The sequence below is a fragment of the Phacochoerus africanus genome, chromosome 7 (assembly GCF_016906955.1).
Source record: "Phacochoerus africanus isolate WHEZ1 chromosome 7, ROS_Pafr_v1, whole genome shotgun sequence".
NCBI lineage: Eukaryota > Metazoa > Chordata > Mammalia > Artiodactyla > Suidae > Phacochoerus > Phacochoerus africanus.
This window is the reverse complement of record NC_062550.1, coordinates 69,480,404-69,498,724: the sequence shown is the minus strand read 5'-3', so window position 1 is coordinate 69,498,724 and position 18,321 is coordinate 69,480,404. Positions and strand designations below refer to the sequence as shown.

At 47.3% G+C, this 18,321-nt stretch overlaps 1 protein-coding gene across 2 annotated transcripts in view; it reads left to right on the top strand.

Moving 5' to 3' along the window:
• GALNT8 (polypeptide N-acetylgalactosaminyltransferase 8) overlaps nucleotides 1-18,321 on the top strand; it is a 37,617-nt gene that overhangs the window by 15,336 nt on the left and 3,960 nt on the right. Inside the window, exons 3-10 of one of the 2 annotated variants that reach the window (XM_047787780.1) lie at nucleotides 2,398-2,564; nucleotides 5,830-6,013; nucleotides 6,946-7,143; nucleotides 7,679-7,793; nucleotides 11,474-11,659; nucleotides 12,898-13,035; nucleotides 13,671-13,766; nucleotides 14,811-14,978. In XM_047787780.1, coding sequence (XP_047643736.1) covers nucleotides 2,398-2,564; nucleotides 5,830-6,013; nucleotides 6,946-7,143; nucleotides 7,679-7,793; nucleotides 11,474-11,659; nucleotides 12,898-13,035; nucleotides 13,671-13,766; nucleotides 14,811-14,978 — 1,252 coding nt within the window. Of the gene's footprint in view, nucleotides 1-2,397; nucleotides 2,565-5,829; nucleotides 6,014-6,945; nucleotides 7,144-7,678; nucleotides 7,794-11,473; nucleotides 11,660-12,897; nucleotides 13,036-13,670; nucleotides 13,767-14,118; nucleotides 14,455-14,810; nucleotides 14,979-18,321 lie in introns of those variants that run through there. The other variant, XM_047787781.1, reaches the window with a different exon arrangement.

Below are 18,321 nucleotides of genomic sequence, written 5' to 3'. Positions count from 1 at the left end.
GTCACAGACACGGCTCGGATCCCAAGTTGCTGTGGCATAGGTCGGCAGCTGTAGCTCTGATTCTACCCCTAGCCTGGGAACTTCCACATGTTATGGGTGCAGCCCTAAAAAGTGGGAAAAAAAATTATAACAACCACCAAAGTGGTAATAATAGCAGTTAACATTTATGGAGCACTTCTAACGCATGTGATTGCATTTGACCCTCCTAATACGCTATTGTGAGATAATAGAAAATAATATTGGTCTCTGCCCCAGTTCCTGACACAGAGCTCTTGAAACCCTTGTAGATTCGCAAGTGATCAGGACCCTAGGAGCATCTTTTGCTCTGTTGAGGTCCCTCTGATCGGGCTCCTGGATGGGGCTGGTCACGTCTAGACCAAGTCATTTTTAGAAGCTTGGATTGTTCAAAGCACCCTCCATCCTCCAGAAAGGGGAGAAGGTTGAAATCAGAAGGATGCGTCCATAAAATCTCAGAGAGCTTCCAGGTTGATGAGCTGGGAGGGTGAGGCACCCCAGTTCCATGGGCAGAGAGACTCCTGTGGTCAGGACCCTCCCAGAGCTCCCTCTATGTATGTCTTTATCTGGTTGTTTATCTGCATCCTTTAATCCTGTTCCCTGTGATTGGCCTTGGAAGTGGGGAGCAGTCTCGTTGAATGGAGTCTTAACCTGTGGATTCGGATGCTCTCATCAGGCAGTGTCAGAACTGAGTTAAATTGTAGGACATCCAGCTGGTATCACAGAGAATTGCTTGGTGTGGGGAAAACTCCCATACATCTGGTGACCAGATGTGTCCAGAGGGAAGTGTTCTGTGTGGCAATAATGTGATTCACCCCGGAGACACGTGCAGGGAGCCACAAAATTGTTTGATGTGTGAAACCCACAAACACGCCTGGTCACCAGAGTTTTTCCGGGTAAGTGGTGCTGTGAGTAGAGAGAAGGAGACACAGTGGAGTTTTGCTTCTTTAGAGAGGCCAAGACAATTCAGTGGGGTGGGGCGGGGGGAGAGTCTCTTGGTGCTGAGACTCCTCTGTGTCTGTACACAAAAGGGTCAAGTTGCTCCTCGACATCACACCATACGTAAGAGCATCTCAACATGGTCACGGATGTAAATGTAACAGATAAAACTATAAGATTCTTAGAAAAAAGCATGGGAGTCAATCTTGAATCTTAGACAATGATTTTTATTTTTATTTTTATTTTTTTTCTGTTTAAGGTTGCATCTGCAGCATTTGGAAGTTCCCGGGCCAGAAGGAGAATTGTAGCTGCAGCTGGAGCCTACGCCACAGCCACAGCAACACCAGATCCAAGCCTCATCCATGACCTAGGTTGCAGATTGCAGCAATGCTGGATCCTTAACCCGCTGAGCAAGGCCAGGGATTGAACCTATCTCTTCAGGTCCTTAACCTGCTGGACCACAATGGGAACGCCTAGGCAATGATTTTTAGATGTGACCCTCAAGGCGTATGTGATAAAAGAGGTATTAAAAACTTGACTTAATTAAAACTGATTTTTTTTTTCTGCAAACAATATCAAGAAAATGAGGAGTTCCCGTCATGGCGCAGTGGAAATGAATCCGACTGGGAACCAGGAGATTGCAGGTTTGATCCCTGGCCTCGCTCAGTGGGTTGGGGATCCTGCATTGCTATGGCCGTGGTGTAGGCTGCAGGCTACACCTCCAATTAGACCCCCAGCCTGGGAAACTCCATATGCCACAGGTGGGGCCCTAAAAAGATAACAAAAAAAAAAAAAGAAAGAAAGAACAAAGGTCTTAGATATTTCTCCAAAGAAAATATACACAAGGCTAAAAGCATATGAAAAGATGCTCAACATTAGTTCTTAGGAAAATGGATCTTAAAATCGTAGTTCACACCCTCCGGGATGACTATGGCTCTCATCAAAATGACATCGTGACCAATGCTGTCCAGGATGTGGAGACATGGGAACCCACATTTATTACTGATTTAATGTAAAATGTTGCAGCCCCTTTGGAAAATAGTACAACAGTTCATCAAATTGTTCAATGCAGAGTTACCACATGACTTAGGCATTTCCCTCCTAGCTGTGCATGTAGGTAAATTGAAAACACATGCGAACAGAAAAACTTGTTGAAGAAGTTCCTGTTGTGGCTTAGTTGTAATGAACCCGACTAGTATCCATGCGGATGTGGGTTCCGTCCGTGGCCTCGCTCAGAGGTGAAGGATCCAGCATTGCTACAAGCTGCAGGATAGGTCACAGGTGTGGCTCCGATTTGGCATTGCTGCGGCTGTGGTGTAGGCCAGCAGCTGCAGCTCCAATTCAACCCCTGGCCTGGGAACTTTCATATACTGCAGATGCAGCCCTAAAAAGACAAAAAAAGAGAGGGAGAGTAATATGGTTATAAAAAACGATCTCTCATAGGTGTCTCTGGAAGAGATACTCTTCGCAGCTCCCGTCCCTCAGTGTCATCCTCATATTCGTGAATGAAGCTCTGTCGGTTATACAACGGGCCATCGCCAGCATCATCAACCGGACCCCCCCTCAGCTGTTGAAGGAGATCATCTTAGTGGATGATTTTAGCTCAAATGGTGAGCAACTTGCTGAAGGAATCATAGCAAAAATGACCATTTGTTGACTGTGGTAGGCTGAAAGGGCTTTTAGCTTCAAGTTTAGGATAAAAAGTGGGGCTTCTCGGAGTTCTCGTCGTGACACAGTGGTTAACGAATTGGACTAGGAACCATGAGGTTGAGGGTTCCATCCCTGGCCTTGCTTAGTGGGTTAAGGATCCAGTGTCGCTGTGAGCTGTGGTGTAGGATGTAGATATGGCTTGGATCCTGCGTTGCTGCGGCTATGGTGTAGGCCGGCAGCTACAGCTCCGATTAGACCCCTAGCCTGGGAACCTCCATATGCCGTGGGTGCAGCCCTCAAAAAGGGAAAAAGGCAAAAAAAAAAGAAAAAAAAAGTAGAGCTTCTCATGGACAGGAAAGAATCTCTTTCTCTCTTTCTTTCTTTCCTTCCTTCCCTCCCTCCCTCTCTCTCTCTCTCTTTCCTTCCTTCCTTCCTTCCTTCCTCCCTCCCTCCCTTCTTTCTTTCTTTCTTTCCTTCTTTCTTTGCTTTTTAGGGCCGCACCCAAGGCATATGGAAGTTCCTAGGCTAGGGGTCTAATCGGAGCTGTAGCCGCCGGCCTGGGCCACAGCCACAGCCACGCCAGATCAGAGCCATGTCTGTGACGTCCACCACAGCTCCCAGCCATGCCAGATCCTTAACCCACTGAGCGAGGCCAGGGATCGAACCCGCATCCTCGTGGATCCTAGTTGGGATCGTTAACCCCTGAGCCATGAAGGGGACTCCCACAAAGAAAGGGATTCTTTACTGAGGGCTTTACTGAGTCTTCCCAAGGTCAGGACAGCGGGTTATCATCTCGTCTCCACAGATGAGGAAACAAAGGTAGAGAGGTCACGGGGTATGGCTCAGGTGCGTGGCGAGTCCTCGGTGGAACCAAGGCAGGCCCAAGCCACCCGTGCCCATTCCTCACACCGGAGGGGAGGGACACCCGAGAGAAGGAGAAGGGTCCAAAGGCAGAATCCCCAGACCCCAAGAAGGGATTCGGAATGGTCCTCTGGGAGGAAAACCTCAATCTTCCTCCCCAGTCCTCCTGGAAAGAAGGGAGCTCTGGCCGCTGAGACTGTCCACAGCGGCAGGATCTCTTGCTCATGTCATGCCCCCTCCCCAACCTAGTCCAGACCCCCAAGGATGACATGTGGAGAAGGGGGGGAGTGGGCCTGTCTTCACTTTATGGATTTCAGAGTCTTGGTTCCTCCCTTCCATGCTCCACACCCTTGGGTTACAACCTCTCCATGCTCCGGTTTCCTCATCGGCAAAGCACGGATGTCTTTGACAATAACAACCATCCCGTGGGCGAGAGGGAGAATTAGAGATACTAATGGCAGCTAACATGGTTTGTTCTAAGCACCTTGCACACTATTAACTATGAACAATTTCAATCATTACCACAACCTATGAGGAAGGACCTGCTTTTTTGCTTATTTCCCAGATGCAAAAAAATAAGGTGTAGGCTCGTCAAGAAACTTGCTCAAGGTCACACAACTGGGAAGTGACAAACCTGAAATTTGACTGTAAACTTTAGAGGGCAGAGCCCTAGCTCTAGCCACTGTGTTCTTGGATATGGATTACAAATAGCATTTAGTGCATAGTAACCTCTTAGCTAGTGTTAGCTCTTTGTTTGATTAATTTGGGGTACCAGATTAAAAAAAAAAAAAACTAGAACTAAAGTCACAAAACCAGAGATCTGGGCGAGCAATAACGAAGACATTTCAGGTAGCAAGGGCTGTGAAGCAGCGGCTCATGGGAGGCAGAATTGTTTCTTCTCTGGGAGGATCTTTAGGTACCAGATAGGTTATTGCAACATCAAATTAAGGATAGTTTGGCCAGAGGAGAAGAGATATAGGACCTCTTAAGCTTTCCCTTTTGAACTTCCAAACCCTGAAAATAACCCTTTCATGATTTTAAATACCTTCTCTCCAATATAACTGCAATATAACTGCACAAAAAATAAGAAGGTACAATTCCTTAGCAAAATTCCGCTTAAAACCAAAGAAAAGAGCATGGCAGATTTCATTCACTCAGAAGCATGGAGATTGATACCAAGTTTCATACTTGATTTTCAATCAAATAATAGGAGTTTGATTAGGAAGACCTCTTGGAGTTCCTGTTGTGGCTCAGTAGGTTAAGAACCTGACCTAGTGTCCAAGAGGATGTGGGTTTGATCCCTGGCCTCACTCAGGGGGTTAAGGATCTGGCATTGCTGTGGGCTTCATTGTAGGTCACAGATGCATCTCAGATCTGGTGTTGCAGCTGTAGCTCTGATTTGAACCCTAGCCTGGGGACTTCTTTCCATATGCTGCAGATGCCACCTTAAAAAAGAGAGAGAGGAGTTCCTGTCATGGCGCGGTGGAAACAAATCAGACTAGGAACCAGGACCTAGGAGGTTGGACCAGGAACTAGGAGGTTGCAGGTTCGATCCTTGCCCTCACTTAGTGCATTAAGGATCCAGTGTTGCCATGAGCTGTGGTGTAGATCACAGACTTGCCTTGGATCTGGCGTTGCCATGACTGTAGTGTAGGCTGGCAGCTGTAGCTTCGACTAGATCCCTAGCCTGGGAAGGCACCTTCATATGCCACAAGTGAGGCCCTAAAAAAAGCCCCCCCCCCCCCAAAAAAAAGGAGAGAGAGGAGAGAAAAGAAAGAAAAAAAACTAAACAATATGAGAATAGCCAATTTTGTTTGCATAATTTGGGGGATAACTTTAGAAGCTAGAAGCTGGCAAGGAGGTTAGTCTGGGGTTTCTGTCCTAGATGGTCCCTGAGTAGGTCAAGTAGGGATATCTAAAACAAGACAAAGTAATTTCATTTGTCTTTGCACTTCCCAGAGAATCTTGAGACCTTCTATGTAGAGAAGATGTTTCAGGCTCTTATCTATCCATCAGCATCTCTACCTTAGTTGGGCCAAGTCTGTCCCACTCTTCCTTGTAGGAATTTCTCAACATGTATAAATTACGTGTAACAGTGCCTGGTACCTATTAAGCAGTGATATTATTCTGGTACAGTTGAACTTCAAAGGAAAGGAGGTTAGGAAAGGTAACATTAATTCTGAGTACAGAACAGAGAGGAGACATAGGTGCAGGGGAAACACTGCCTGTTTTCTCAGTCAAGGCTGTAGAATTGCCCATCTTAAGCTAGAGGCAGTCTAACCCCTGCTATATAATCGCATCAAATGTATGCACCACCTTGATGATTGCATTCAGAATTTCTGAAAGTGCACATTTGGTTGGCAGAAGAGTTAAAGGCACACTTGGATGAGAAGATTAAGCTTTACAACCAGAAGTCTCCAGGACTCCTGAAGATAATACGGCATGCCGAGAGAAAAGGTCTTGCTGCAGCTCGAAACACTGGCAGGGAAGCGGCCACAGCCGATATCGTTGCCGTCTTGGATGCTCATGTGGAAGTGAACGTGGGATGGTGGGTGTCCAGGGGACTTCTTTTGGGAAAGGGGGGGAGAGGAGATACTGTACACATAAAGACTACATCATAGGATATTGTGAAAGTACGGAGGATGGACAGATCTTAAACAACCAGAAGCTCCAAAGACAGGATGCTTTTCCCCCCAGGATTTTGGTTGGCTGAAAGTAGTCTAGTGTCCAATAGGCTTGAAAGTTTTTTAAACTTTTTTTTTTTTTTCAGGGCTGCAGCCACTGTGTATGGAAGTTCCCAGACCAGGGGTCCAATTGGAGCTGTAGGCACCGGCCTGCACCACAGCTCAAAGTGATCCTTTACACACTGAGCAAGATCAGGGATCGAATGCGAAACCTCATGGTTACTAATCAGATTCATTTCTGCTGAGCCACTAGAAATCTCATGGTTACTAATCAGATTCATTTTTGCTGAGCCACTAGGGGAACTCCCTAGGCTTGGAGCTTTGACAATTGGATCCTGACCTTGACTTTGCCAAATACTTTGACTTTGAATGAGTCATGTCACCAAACTAGACATCTGTATCCTTATCTGTAAAAGGAAGCGGTGATCTTTTGGTCATCCCTAAGGTTTTTTCCCCATGAAGTTACCAAACACACAGAGAGCTAGATGTTTTCTCTGGAGAATGCGCAGAGTCAGATAGTAAAGAGACATCCTTTTGGAAGCAGGGGGACCCAAAAGATCATGGAAATTCAGGCGGATACTGATGGTCCTGTTCACACCAGCTTGGGGGTGGTATTTGGGTACCAGCTACAGATCTGCTCTCGACATGGGCCAGCAGCTAGTAGCCCCAGCTCTCCAGAAAGCTGCAGATTCTCTGCATTCTGGAGAGTTCGCTCATCACCAGCACAGCCCGAATGAAGAGGGTGCTTGCAGCAGCTTTGTCTGCTTGCTTCTGTTGTTATTCACTCTTCCTCTAGGGCAGAGCCCATCTTGGCTCGAATTCAGCAAGATCGCACTGTGATTGTGTCACCTGTGTTCGACAAAATTCATTTTGACACCTTGGAACTGGAAAAGTATGCCCTGGCAGTTGACGGGTTTAACTGGGAATTGTGGTGCCAATATGATTCATTGCCAAAGGCCTGGGTTGATCTGCACGACGTCACTGCTCCTGTGAAGTAAGTCCGAGTGGACTCAGGGAAACTGCTCAGCCCCTGGGAAGTCAGGAATGGATGGGGGGCTGGGCTTGGTTTGCCTTTGGTGGTAGGAATGGGGGTGGGGTGGGGGAAGTGGAGGACACAGGGCGAAGGATGGGGGATGGAGGGGGAAAAAAAGCTGATCTTAGCTAAGACATTATGGATACTTTGGGCCATTTAGGGGATTTCGAAAAACAAAGGAAAATATATGATGTTTTCAAAAACATTTGGGCCACATTAAACATTTGTCAGGCTATGAAGCAGGGATCGATACCAAGATGAAGAAGATGTCACTCCAGCATCATTTGAGAAGGGTTGTGACAGCACAGGGGGTGAGGGGAGACTCCAGGTACTTAGTTCAGCCTGAGGGCTTGGAGAAAGCTTTTAGGATAAGGAAAAGCTTGGGTCGATCGAGTTTCAAAGGCCAAACCATCACTGGGCTCCCTACCCCTCACCTTCATCCCAACCCAGTTATTCCTCGTCAAGGGACTGGTAACTCTCACTGTGTGCTCTGTAGGAGCCCTTCCATCATGGGCATCCTGGCGGCCAACAGGCTCTTCTTGGAAGAGATTGGATCCCTGGATGGAGGGATGGTGACCTACGGAGGCGAGAACGTGGAGCTGAGCCTGAGGGTGGGTACATTTCCATTCTCATTATGGGACAAGCGGAAGGGGAAAATAATAGGGAGGTAGTAGGATCTCTGGAATCCTGCAACAAGCCTGGATATTATTGGCCCTCTCAAGAGGTGGACACATTCTTGTGTTTCCAGGTCACTAGGGGTGGGCTATGAAAACTTCTGGAGCTTTCTGGTAGAGGTCTGTATACTCTGGGAGACGTGGGTGGGGAGATGGTGTCCCTGTTTCCCTGAGGACTCCAGGCATTGTCCAAGCATCTCCTGAGATAAGCCCACATTGGGACAGACAGCTCTCGAAAAGACCAGTCAAAGGGGAGTTCTTGTCATGGCTCAGCAAAAATGAATCCGACTAGGAACCATGAGGATGCGGGTTCGATCCCTGGACTCACTCAGTGGGTTAAGGATCTGGCATTGCCATGAACTGTGGTGTAGGTTGAAGATGCGGCTCCCATCTGGCATTGCTGTGCTGTGGCTGTGGTGTAGGCCAGTGGCTATAGCTCTGATCCAACCCCTTGTCTGGGAACTGCTATTGGCTGTGGGTGTGGCCCTAAAAAGACAAAAAAAAAAAAAAAGAATTGGGGCTAATAGGGAGTTCCCACTGTGGTGCCGTGTGTTAATGATCTGGCTTGTCTCTGTGGCGGCTCTGTTTCATTCTCCGGCCCGGTGCAGTGCCTTAAAGTGTCTGTCGTAGGTTGCAGCTGAGGATGGGATTCCATCCCTGGCCCAGAACTTCCATATGCCGTGGATGTGGCCAAAAAAGAAAAATATAAAAATAAAATAAAATTTGGTGGAGTTCCCACTGTGGCACAATGGGATCAGCAGCGTCTCTGCAGTTCCAGGATGCAGGTTCAATCCCCAGCCCAGAAAAGTGGGTTAAAGCATGGTGGGTGACAGGTGGCTTACATTCAGTAAATGGTTCATGATAAAAATAGTACGAAGGATGTCAGGAGCAACACAGCACTGTGAAAAATATTGGACCTTGGCTCGGCTAATTCTCTGTGCACTGAATGTCTATAAAATGGCTCTTTTTCCTTCTTCAAACTCCAAAATTCTGTGCTCGAGACCAGGGGCCCTCTGGCCCATTGTGGACTTTGGAGGAAAAAGATAATGTCCTTTCCAAAGCTTTTTCCAACCTGCTGCCTTCCTCTTCTTTTCAATGGAGACTGATGAACCTACAGCCGTAGGTAGTAACCAGTTAGGACCCAGCGAGGACTCCGCACTTGCATGTGAACAAATAAACATGGAGTCCCTCTCACAAGAATTCTTTGGCAGAGAAAATTATTATTATTATTAATAAAAGTATTATTATTATTTATTATCAAGATCCATTTTCCTGCTTGTGAAGTGAAGAGAAGCAACCATGTATCATCTCCTCCTAAGGGTGATGGGGCGTTCAAATGCAATAATTAATTTAATTTAATTTAATTTTTTTTTAATCTTTTATCTTTTTAGGGCCACACGCATAGCATATGGAGGTTCCCAGGCCAGGGGTCTAATCAGAGCTATAGCTGCCGGCCTACACCACAGCCACAGCAACGACGGATCCTTAACCCACTGAACGAGGCCAGAGATCAAACCTGCAACCTCATGGTTCCTAGTCAGATTTGTTTCCGCTTCACCATCATGGGAACTCCCCTAAGTGCAATAATTAATTTTAAATGGTTTATAAAGATATTAATTGGAATCCTTGTTTGGCTTCTGTGTTAGAGGCCAAAATAACACCAGCTTAAGGAAGACGGAATCTTTTTGTTTTTCTTTTGTTTCTTTTTGTCTTGTTAGGGCCACATCTGTGGCATATGGAAGTTCCCAGGCTAGGGGTCTAATTGGAGCTGTTGCTACTGGCCTATGCCACAACCACAGCCATGCCAGAACTGAGCCGCATCTGTGACCTACACCACAGCTCACTGCAATGCCGGATCCTTAACCCACTGAGGCCAAGGATCGAACCCGTGTCCTCCTGGATACAAGTTGAGATCGTTAACTGCTGAGCCACGACAGGAGCTCCACTTTTCCTTTTCTTGATCAAGCAATTTCACGCATATCCAGGTTCCTGCGGCCATGTGCCTTTTCAAACCTCTAAGCACTTGTGAGGATCTGTGTTTCTCTAGTAACAGACCTCGGAGAACATTAGAGCTGCATGGGGTGTTTTAGTCTGACACCTAGAGGCCACGGCCGTGATGTTTCCCTGGATGTGTATAAGGAGGGCCAAAGGGAGAGAAAGGAAAACCAGCTCTGGTCCAGCATCTTGATATTACTGGCCATGTGCCAGGGATGAACACCATCTGGGGTCAGAATCCATCTCTGGCATTGACTAGCTGGTGAATGTGGGCACGTTACTTTAACGGGGATAATAAGCATAGTTACACGATGAGGGTTAAATTCATGAGAAACATCAGCACGGTCAGTGGCGCAAAGTAAACCATTGTTACCAGAAGCAGAAGCATCACGTCCCTGTGTGTGTGTGACTCAGAGGGAGACGGAGAGGGAGGGGAGGGAGGGAGAGGGGAGAAGGCGATGAAGGAGCGGGCATTTGGCAAGTGGGAATAGGTCGGGGGTCAATCTGAAAACTGTCGGTCAAGGATCGGAGTCAACATCGCTTCCTCGGGGACTATGCTGACTTTTATCTTTTGACTCGAATTTAATGTTTCTTGTGCCACCAGTTAATTTTTTCTCCCTTAAATTCCTGTGGGTTGGAAAACTCCTTTAGGAAATGTGAAGGATTTGGATTTTTTTAAAACTGTTTGGCTACAGGCAATAAAATCTGAAAACAAATTAGAGGTAACCTCCACTTGATGGTGGGAGCTAATGAGGAGAAAGGGAGGAGGAGGATGGAAGGAAAGATGGGCCCCAAGTTAAAAATCTTAGATGATGCCATGTCCTTTGGTCTTCCCGGCAGCCCCCATGGTGTGTGTTGTCCTTTGTGCCACTACAGTGACAGTACCCGATCTTTAACCCTTGGCACCACCAGGGGACACCGTAAGGAAGATTGTTTTGTTTTATTTTGTTTTATTTTATTTTACTTTATTTTATTTTATTTTATTTCGTCTTTTTAGGCCTGCACCCACAGCACATAGAGTTTTCCAGGGGTCAAATCAGAGCTACAGCTGCTGACCTACACCACAGCTCACAGCAATGCCGGATCCTTGACCCACTGAGCGAGGCTAGGGATCAAACCAGTGCCCTCATGGATCCTGGTCAGATTCGTTTCCTCTGAGCCATGACGGGAACTCCAGGAAGATTGTTTTACATGAATAGGTTAGGAGGCAAACAGAGATGGGAGAGGAGGAGGATTGAATTTACACTTTTTATTATTTATTTATTTATTTTTGTCTTTTTAGGGCTGCACCCGCAGCATATGGAGGTTCCCAGGCTAGAGGTTGCTTCAGAGCCGTAGCCTCCAGTCTATACCACAACCACCGTAACGTGGGATCTGAGCCGCATCTTCGACCTACACCACAGCTCATGGCAACACCAGATCCTTAACCCACTTCGAGAGGCCAGGTATCGAACCCGAAACCTCATGGTTCCTAGTCGGATTCGTTAACCCCTGAGCCACAACAGGAACTCTGAATTTACTCTCCTTTAAAAGTAGTTCCAAGATGTGGTCTCTGAGTCAACAGGCCTCTCCCTTATTGGCCACGGGGTCCAGCCTGCCCAGGAGACTTCCTTTTCTTGCAGGTGTGGCAGTGCGGAGGCAGAATAGAGGTCTTGCCCTGCTCCCGGGTGGCCCACCTGGAGAGACACCACAAGCCCTATGCCTTGGACCTGAGTCTTCCCTTGATGCGTAACGCCCTGCGAGTGGCCGAAATCTGGATGGATGAGCACAAAGACATGGTCTACATGGCCTGGAACATACCTCTCCAGGTTGGACTCAGCACTGGGCAGAAGCGACAGGGATGGAGGAGGAGGAGGTGGCTGTGGTTATGGTGGGAAATGGGAAGAGACAGAGCAGACGTGCCACCCCAAGCCGGAAAGCAGTGAAGTCCAGTCCCAACGTTAATGTTTGCGTGCTGAGCACTAGTAGTAAGTCCAGGCACTGGTGAGTCATCACAACGTACCTCTGATGTTGGGTTTATTTTATATTCTTTCTTTCTTTTCCCTTTTTAGGGCCGCACCTGCAGCAAGTGGAAGTTCCCAGGCTAGGGGTTGAAATGGAGCTGTAGCTGCCGGCCTCCACCACAGCCACGGCAACGCGGGATCCAAGTTGCATTTGAGACCCACACCAAGGTTTGTGGCAAAGCCAGATCTTTAACCTACTGAGGGAAGCCAGGGATCAAACCTGCCTCCTCGTGGATACCATGTTGGGTTCTTAACCCCCTGAGCCACAATGGGAACTCCCGGTTTATTTTACTGTTCTAAGTTTACAGATGAAGAAACTGAAGCGCAGAGAATTGAAAGGAAGTTGTTTAAGGTAATAAGATAGTAAGAGCAGAGATAGGATTCAAACCAAGGAAACTTCTAGATTCCACGTCCTTCACCCATCATCTCTACTGGGGGATTCCTTGTGGGGTGGGGTTGGACATGAATTCACTGTCTTCTTAGGAGGACGCAAACATGGTGGGTGGAGTGTGGGTTGGTGGGAGCAGGCACTGTAATCCTGTTGGATTCACGCGAACGACAGTGACCTTCTCGGCCAAGGCCACATCATTTGTCCTTGTCCTTGAGGCTTGTGTGATAGGCCATCTTCTGTTCCCAAGCTGTGGCTCGGAGCTCAAGGCTTCTTCCTCTTTGACTCCCCACAGATATCACATCTAGAAAATCTCCTTGAGCCTCCAAAGCCTGCTGTAAGAATGTTCCTCTGAAAGCCTTTTCTGGCCATCTGGAGTTGTATCTTGCTGTGAATATTCTCTCAGACAGGAGTGGTCTAGAGCAGCTTGCCAATGATGAGATTCAAACCCCACCATGCAGGCCTTGCCAGTGCCTTTGAAACCAGAAATTCCTGGGGGTCGAGCCTCCTCCACTTTCCCTGGAAAACTGTAAATTATCAAGGTTATCTTATAGGGAATCAGGAAGGTACTCAGCTCCCCCATGCATCACCCATACCCTTTGGTGGAGTCGAGGGTGTTAACGAGGGACAGATGGGCTCCGTGTTCTCTTTGCAGAACTCTGGAATCGATATTGGAGACATTTCTTCCCGAAAGGCGCTCCGGGAGAAACTGAAATGCAAAACCTTTGATTGGTATCTGAAAAATGTCTATCCGGTCCTGAAGCCAATCCACAGCATCGTGGGCTATGGGAGAGTATGTTTGATGAAATTGCATTTCAGATTTTAAACGTTTGGCTGTAAAAGACAGTGAGACCCAAACCGCATGACTATCCAGACCAGGGTTTCCAAAACCCATCCTCCCCAATTCCCTTCCTTCTCCCAAATCCTTCCTCAGCTTTTTGCCCTTGAACCCTCTCAGTTTCAGCTCTTGCTCCCCAGTTCCCTCCTTCTCTCTGCCTCTGGTTCCTTACTTTGCTGACTGCAGCCCACGCTCTGACCCTCACAGTGTCTTAGGCAGCCAGGGTGTTTGGCCTCGCCCACCTGAATGCAGGCATAGGAACCCCTTCTTCATCTGTGCTGTGATGGTCCCCATGTGGTGCCAGATCTCTCCAGGGTGGGTGTTCCTAGGAAGTGGGCATCACAACAGAGCCTCACTTCGGGCTTTGTCTAGTGCAAGAAACTGGCTGCCAGGATCCCAGACCCCTACTCCCTTTGGCTGGTTGTTTCTGGCATCCTTAAGAATATTAGTCAGGTTCTTAATCTGCTGAGCCACAACAGGAGCTCCTCTGGCATCCTTAGATTACGGGGAGAATGCACAGCCTGGGAGCCTTGGGGACCCTCCTTCTCTGCCTCTTCCCTACAGCGTTGCTGTGTGTTTTGCCCCTTCAGATGAAAAACCCATTGGATGAAAGTGTCTGCCTGGATCAGGGAGCTAGTCCAGACAAGAGCCCCATCATGTATCGCTGTCATCAATACAGTTCCCAGGTATTTTCCACAACCTTCCCCGCCCTGACAGGTTGAGTCTGCTGTGGCTCAGCCCCTGGCTGATCTGGGCTTGGAGTTAGATGATGGGGATGCAGGAGCTGAGCACCCTGGGTAATGGGCAAGGGTGAAGCCCAAGCCTGGGCTTATAATAAGCACTTCCAAGTTCAGCTGAGAAGTCATTCCATTTCAGGTACAGAGAGGACGGTAGAAAGGCTATGCACTGTCATATTGATTCTCCGTAGTAATATCATCATTGAAAAACACCTCCTGTCCCTTCCTTTCTCCCATCCTCCCTCTGCCTTCGTGTGTTCTGGAAGGTGACAGGTGATACCACCTGTGGCTTCTTCTATAGGGAAGGAAACAGAGCCTTAGAGAAGAGAGAGGCTGAATGGAAGTCCCTCCACGGGATAGGAGAGATCTGGCACCACGTGGAAGGTGTACCCAGGGACGTTTTCCATCTATCCTGTTGTTTTTCATTTTGCCCTTATAAGAATGTATTGAGGTATGCAGGGGAGATAGCATTTCCATTTCAGAAATGAGAAAACAGATAGGAAAACATCCCATTTGCCCAAGCTCACTGAGCAAGGCAGTAAAAGACTGAGAATTTGCTAAGTTTCTTGACAATAAGCCCAGAGCTGGGGTTTCTTCTTTTTTAGGGCCACACTGCCACATCTGCTCTATGTGGAAGTTCCCAGGCTGGTTGTTGTCAAATCGGAGCTACCGCTGACAGCCTACCCCACAGCCACAGCAACGCCAGATCTTGGACCCACTGAGCAAAGCCAGGGATTGAACCTGGATCCTCATGGATACTAGTCAGATTTGTTTCCGCTGCACCACAGTGGGAACTCCCTGTCCTCTTTCTAGAATCAGCTGGGGCTGGGGGCTGGGGAAGAGAGCAGAGGGGACTCTTCGTTACCCGGGAAAGTTCAGTGCTTACCAGTGGTGACTGGGTGTCTAGGGGACCCAAGCGCAGTCTTTATGCCCTCTGTGAAGTCAAGGGCATTCCCTCTAGTGTCCATGGAAGATCCTTTTGTCCTCTTTCAGAATGTCTACTACCACCTAACTGGGGAGTTCTACGTGGGACCACTGATTGCTGAGACAGATACTGAAGATAACTGCCTGACAGACCCTGGCAAAGGGGAGAAGCCCACTTTAGAGCCATGTTCCAAGGCTGTCGAAAATGGACTGTACATACATTGGGATTTTAAACCAGTGAGTCCCATGTTTGGTTTTGTTTTTAAAGATAGAAATTTTGAATGTAGTCTGAGAAGTGCACCTTTGCCCTGACAGTGTTTTAGAAAGATGGATTTTGTGGTAGTGTGTAGGGAAAAGACCAGACATTTTTCTAGTCTGGGCATAAAACACTGGGCAAAAATTCCTGAGTCTGGGAGTTCTCTTGTGTCGAAGTGGGTTAAGGAGCTGGTGTTGTCACTGGCCTTGTCGCTGTGGCGGCTTAAGTCCCTGACCTGGGAACTTCTGCATATGGTGGGTGTGGCAAAAAAAAAAAAAAAAATTACTGAGTCTGTTGACCAAGGCGGAGTGGCCAAGGGGAAAAAAATCTTGGAATCTGTTGCTACTAAGCAGTTAAGAGTTTATCTTCCAATCCTAGTTCAGTCACCTTTAGCAATTTCCTTCTCTCTGAGACTCAGTTTCCTCATCTCTAAAATGGAGAAGAGAGTATCTAGGTTATGAGCCTAGTGGGAGGATTAAGTGAGATAACATGTGGAAAGCATTTAGCATGGTGCCTGGCACATGGGAAGCACTTAATAATATTAGCTTGTACTAGTCTTATGATTAATGACAATCAGAGAGTCTGGAGCCCTGGGCTGAAATTTGGCAGGAGCTGATGTAAAAGCCCTGATGTAGGAGTTTCCCAGTTGTGGCTCATTGGGTTAAGAACTCGACATAGTATCCATAAGGATGCAGGTTTGATCCCTGGCTTTGCTCAGTGGGTTAAGGACCTGGCATTGGTGCAAGCTGTGGTGTAGACGAAGCTCTGGCTCGGATATGACCCCTAGCCCTGAAACTGCCATATGCCGCAGATGTGGCCAAAAAAAAAAAAAAAGAAAAAGAAAAAAAAAGCACCCTGATTTAACACCATCAGTGGACTAGAACAGGGTGGAGAGACTCTGGCAGAAGTCACATGACAAAGGCACGAGGGACTTGGTTAACCACAGTCTACACATGAATATACTATGTGATAACACTGCATTCTTAAGTCACTTTGGCAAGAATGTGATGTCCTGAGGGAGGGAGGTGATGCTTTGTCTGTGAACTATTTCTGAGCAGGTTGGGGCGCATGGACAGTCTGACAGCAATTCCTAACTTAAAGCTTGGCGAATCTGCTGCCAGCTATAGCCTGTCTCCAGGAAAACATATAGGTGGCAACCTATGTGCACAATTTTACATATAATTTCCGAGGGTTTGGGGATCCTGGATTAAGTTTCTCTGAGCTAGACAATCTCATTCTGAAGGCAGAGGAGTGTAAGTTCTGTCTTCCTACTCTAAGCTCCAACTATATGGAATTATATGTAATTCTATGAAAGGCCATGCTCCCTGTCCCTAGGCCCTTTAGTACATGTTGTTCCCGATCCTTCCCTGTCTCCACTGGGCCAAATAAAAAGTGTTCCTCAGGCCCTGGAGGTGGTTGTCTCTGAGATGTCATCTGTGACTCCCTAGGACCAGGGTGGGTGATTCTTCTGTGTGTTCTCAGGGCCCCTCTTATAGGTCTTGTCTCATGATTTCTTCTAATTGCCTCCTCGCTTGGTTCTTTCCATCATTAGACTGTGAGCTGGGATGCAGGGCCTGGGTCTTGCTTGGTCTTTTCTCTCTAGCATTTAGCACATTGAAGGCTACAGAGCAAATGAAAGATTGGCGGACCTGGAGGTGTGAGCCTGGAGAAGTGAACCCAGAGAAAAGATGATGCTCTCTTCCTGAGTGAGAGGAGGTAGACTTGTTCAGTGTCTGCAGAAGTGAAGAACTGAGACCAGTGGCTGGAGATCAAGGAAGCAGAGTTTAACATAAAGGGCAGGGGAGTTCCCGTCGTGGCGCAGTGGTTAACGAGTCCGACTAGGAACCATGAGGTTGCGGGTTCGGTCCCTGCCCTTGCTCAGTGGGTTAACGATCCGGTGTTGCCGTGAGCTGTGGTGTAGGTCGCAGACATGGTTCGGATCCCGCGTTGCTGTGGCTCTGGCGTAGGCCAGTGGCTATAGCTCCGATTCAATCCCTAGCCTGGGAACCTCCATATGCCGTGGGAGCAGCCCAAGAAATAGCAACAACAACAACAACAACAACAAAAAGACAAAAAGACAAAAAAAAAAAAACCATAAAGGGCAGGGGGAAGACCTTTTAACAGCCTAGCAGCTTAATCTGGCTTACCAAAGAACGGGCTGCCTGGCAAGGTGGTGAGATCTGTCAATTGGAGTCACCAAGAAGAGCATGTTTGAACCTCTGGCAAGCCTAGTGTGCTAAATGCGATGTTCAGATGCCCTTAAAGTTATCTTTTGAGTGAAGAAATATTATTACAAGTTTACCTTGGTTTAAAAAAATATTGAAATGATTAAAGTTATAAGCATAACCCAAGTTTTTCTTTAAGCTTTTATGTTCAGTTTAGAAATATTATTACTTCACTATAAACTTAGCAGGCTTTGGAGTTCCCATCGTGGCGCAGTGGTTAACGAATCCGACTAGGAACCATGAGGTTGCGGGTTCGGTCCCTGCCCTTGCTCAGTGGGTTGATGATCCGGCGTTGCCGTGAGCTGTGGTGTAGGTTGCAGAAGCGGCTCGGATCCCGCGTTGCTGTGGCTGTGGCGTAGGCCGGTGGCTACAGCTCCGATTCAACCCCTAGCCTGGGAACCTCCATATGCCGCGGGAGCGGCCCAAGAAATAGCAACAACAACAATAACAACAACAAAAAGACAAAAAAAAAACTTAGCAGGCTTTAACAATCATTTATTTTTTTCCATCTGTATGACTTTTATTTGTTTTTCTTGCTTTAGTACATTGGCTAGAATTGTTAGTATGTGTTGAATAAAATGAGTGGGGAGATTAGACCAATTTCTGGAAGAGGGATTTTCTGAAAGGGATTGCCTTAAACTGGTGCTAATCTATCTTTACATTTTTGCTCTAGTTCTTCAGGAAAACTGTATGGTCCTAAATATTTCTTTCTCAGGAGCTTTTAAATTATCAGTTGAATTTTTTTATTTCTGCTTTTTTTTCTAGGGCCGCACCTATGGCATATGGAGGTTCCCAGGCTAGGGGTCTAATCAGAGCCTACACCACAGCCATATCAATGCCAGATCAGAGCCACGTCTGTGACCTACACCACAGCTCATGGCAACGCTGGATCCTTAACCCACTGAGCGAGGCCAGGGTTCAAACCCGCAACCTTAAGGTTCCTAGTTGGATTCGTTTCTGCTGTGCCACGATGGGAACTCCCCGAATCTTTTTTAATTGTATAGGGCTATCAGATTATTTCATCTTGACTGAGTTTTGGTGGTTTATGGTTTTTGAGGAATTGGTCCACTTCTCAAATTTATGAGTATAAAGTTATTTA